This window comes from Alligator sinensis, unplaced genomic scaffold (assembly GCF_000455745.1).
Source record: "Alligator sinensis unplaced genomic scaffold, ASM45574v1 scaffold777_1, whole genome shotgun sequence".
Taxonomy (NCBI): Eukaryota; Metazoa; Chordata; order Crocodylia; family Alligatoridae; genus Alligator; species Alligator sinensis.
Genome location: NW_005841882.1, coordinates 1,000,133 through 1,003,219, shown reverse-complemented (window position 1 = coordinate 1,003,219; position 3,087 = coordinate 1,000,133). Strand labels below are relative to the sequence as shown.

The window sequence follows — 3,087 nt, the reverse complement described above, 5'->3', positions numbered from 1 at the left end:
GAAAGAGTCTTGATGTTTGATTCTTGGAGGAAAAGTAAACTCATTATTTCTAATAAAGACATGCATTTAACACTATAACATTTTCATTGCAACACAAAGAATAAATCAAAAGATGCATATAAACAGGAAGCAGTAAAAACACTAGTTACAGCAAAATACAACTTAAAATATGCATGATGATGGGCTAATTTGACTCTACAGCAATTCTTTTCAACCTTTTTAGGTTTGAGGCACCCCTCAAAAAGATGGCAGCTCTTTGCTTTCACTTGTTATTTGACTACAGGAACAATTATTTCTGTTGTAAAGACCTCAGAAAGACCACAACAGATCAGAATATATCTGATAATACGGATTCCCATTTGAAATCTCTGTTTTTGTAAAACATGTAGGCTAGCGCAGCTGACAGCACTAATATAGGCCAGCACCCTTAAAGTTTCTTACAACACTCTGATTGAGAATCACTGTCCTACAGAATAAAAATGCACTTCACAATACCCAACTTCCATTAATAAATATGTTTGATTTCATTGGAAACTTTAATTGTGAGTAAATAACTTAAAGTTATCAGTTCAGCATTTTTTCAGTGCACTGTAGATACAGTTTATGGTTTAGGATTTAAATTATCTCAAGAATGAATGGACAGGCACTCCATTTACTTTGTATGTCTAAATAAATACACATATTTCCCACTCCTTATTTTCCTTACTAAGTTCAAACCTTATTACTGTTTCCACTGTTCCACATACCCCATAGCAGAACACCACCAGGTGGTTGAGTTGGTTTTATGGGGAAATTTTGTTTCATCATATAAATATTTCAGCAGTGCAATCTTTCATACTTTTTAGCTATATACATTCAAAAAAATATATTATGTGTATTCTCTCACACATGCCAAACTGTAATCAAAACACTGAATTTAGCAGCTACTCTGAAAGTATATTGTCAAAGAATAATAAAGATGCATTTGTAGCAGAAAGCCCTTTTCCTCTTGCCTGCAGTTGCTCTCCCCTCTTTGGATATGTTTTTCCTCTTCTACCTTTTCTTCCTTCCTCTTTCACTTTAAGATAAGGAATTGTGTTTTAAAATGTGTATGTGTGCATTTTATATCTCCCCTTGTATTTTGGGATTTTTATCTATTTGTATGCTTATATTTTATACTCCTCACCTTTCAACTTTCAACTATATATGTGTTTAGTAACAATGTTAACAAGGGCAGGAGTCAAACTGCCACTTCCCTGTATCAGGCTGGCCCCTGAAAGAGAGAGTGAATCAGTGATTGAATGTGTAACACGGTAGCAGGCAGCAATTAACACCTGGGAAATTGCAGATCAACCAAGGGAAGAAATCAATAGAAGACAATGTAGCAACCGGGACATCTCTAAACCTCACTGATCAAGGGCTAGAAGCCCTGGCCTGAGTTAATCAATGCCAGGGACCAACTTTTGGGCTGAATATCTCCAGATCGACCGCTCCCAGAGCCCTATTCAAAATTCACCAACGGACTCCCAAACCTGCATGTACATGCGGTGGACAACCCCTGGGGCTGACAGATGCCATCCAGTAGCCACCGAGGGGGAAAGTCCCACGAGGGTCAATGACCCCTGGATTGGGCAAACCTGAAAACTGGGGAGTCACAAAAGTCTGCCAAGAACAGATAAAAAGCAGTGAAAAGTGACCCCCAGGGACGCCCTCTTGATCTCCAATTTGACCAGCACCCGACCTGTCTAGCCAGAAGGACCAACCGGCTACCCCCTTCTGGAAGATGATACCACGCTGAAAGAAGCCTCGATGGCAGACTCCAGCGCTTGTAGGATAGGTATACCTGACTCTTGTAGCTTGCTAGTGTGTGTGTGTGTGGACCAACCCCAAGGTTTATGATTTAACTTCATTACAGTGTTTCAATCCGCCTAATAAACCAGAAGAGAGAGAGAGAGAGTGTGTGTGTATGTGTGTGTGTGGACCAGCCCCAAGGTTTATGATTTAACTTCATTACAGTGTTTCAATCCGCCTAATAAACCAGAATTTTAAGGATCCCGAGTTGGACATTTGTAGCCAACACATTAACAATGGAATGGAAAATACTCAGCGCCCATTATTCTAAGGTCCTTAACGGTTTGGCAGTTGTATTCATCAATTTAACAACAGAAATAATGTAATAATTTATAAAATGTTTAGAATGCTTAACATTAAGAAGTACCTAGTTTCTGGATCTAAAGAATCCATCACCTTTTTATCAGCCAACAGCTGTTTCAAACTTTGACAAAGTTCAACATCTGTGTTTAACCTAGAAATAGAAAGAGAGAAATTATCAGGTATTAATGACAGTTATTGACATTTCAGTCTTTTAGTATTACTAACTTAAAAGGCAGAATTTAAACTTTTCCTGAAATACATTAGATGAAGCCATGGCTTGTTTTCTAATCACAAACGATGTAAAACCGATAAAATGTGCGTAAGTAGTTATGCATGGCTATAGATCTTTATTTTTAAAAGACAAGTAATTGTAGCAAATAGGAAAAGTTTAAGAATAGCATTTCTTTGCAACAAAATCTGACATGTACAACACAAAAGTACAAAGACCTAGTTTCTAATATCAATTCATTTCACTATAGAAAGTAATTTAATTACTTTGTGCCTTTGTGTGTCCATCTGTAAAATGGACATAATATTTATCACACCTCTCTCACAGATATCACACAGCCCAACTAAGGTCTGTGTGTGGCAGGTTCTATATAAGCAAAGTCTTACTTTTGTTAGTCAAAAATTAGTTATCCAAGGCATGCTGCAAGAGGCATGTGCGGGAATAAAAAAATGTTTCCTGCACTGCAAATTTGCAGTGGAGGAACAAAATTGGACCCCTGGATATAATACCCTGGGGGAAAAATACACATCAGGGCACAATCCCAGACTGTGTCCTGAGACAACCGGAGGCTCAGTCCGCCACAGAGACACTCTGGTAGCCTGCCAGAGCATCTCTGTGATTGGCCCTTTCCCCGGTCCTGAAGCATGCTGCCCGCCCCTGTGGGGCAGGCAGTGGTGCAAGCTGCAGGGACCTTGACCCGGCTTCTTCTAGGTAAGTAGGGTGTG

General features: G+C 39.1%; 1 protein-coding gene across 1 annotated transcript in view; it reads right to left on the bottom strand.

The window, feature by feature from the left end:
* Window positions 1–3,087, bottom strand: part of MIPEP (mitochondrial intermediate peptidase) — a 99,958-nt gene that overhangs the window by 90,241 nt on the left and 6,630 nt on the right. Inside the window, exon 5 of the mRNA XM_025196601.1 lies at window positions 2,198–2,284. Coding sequence (XP_025052386.1) covers window positions 2,198–2,284 — 87 coding nt within the window. The remainder of the gene's footprint in view (window positions 1–2,197; window positions 2,285–3,087) is intronic.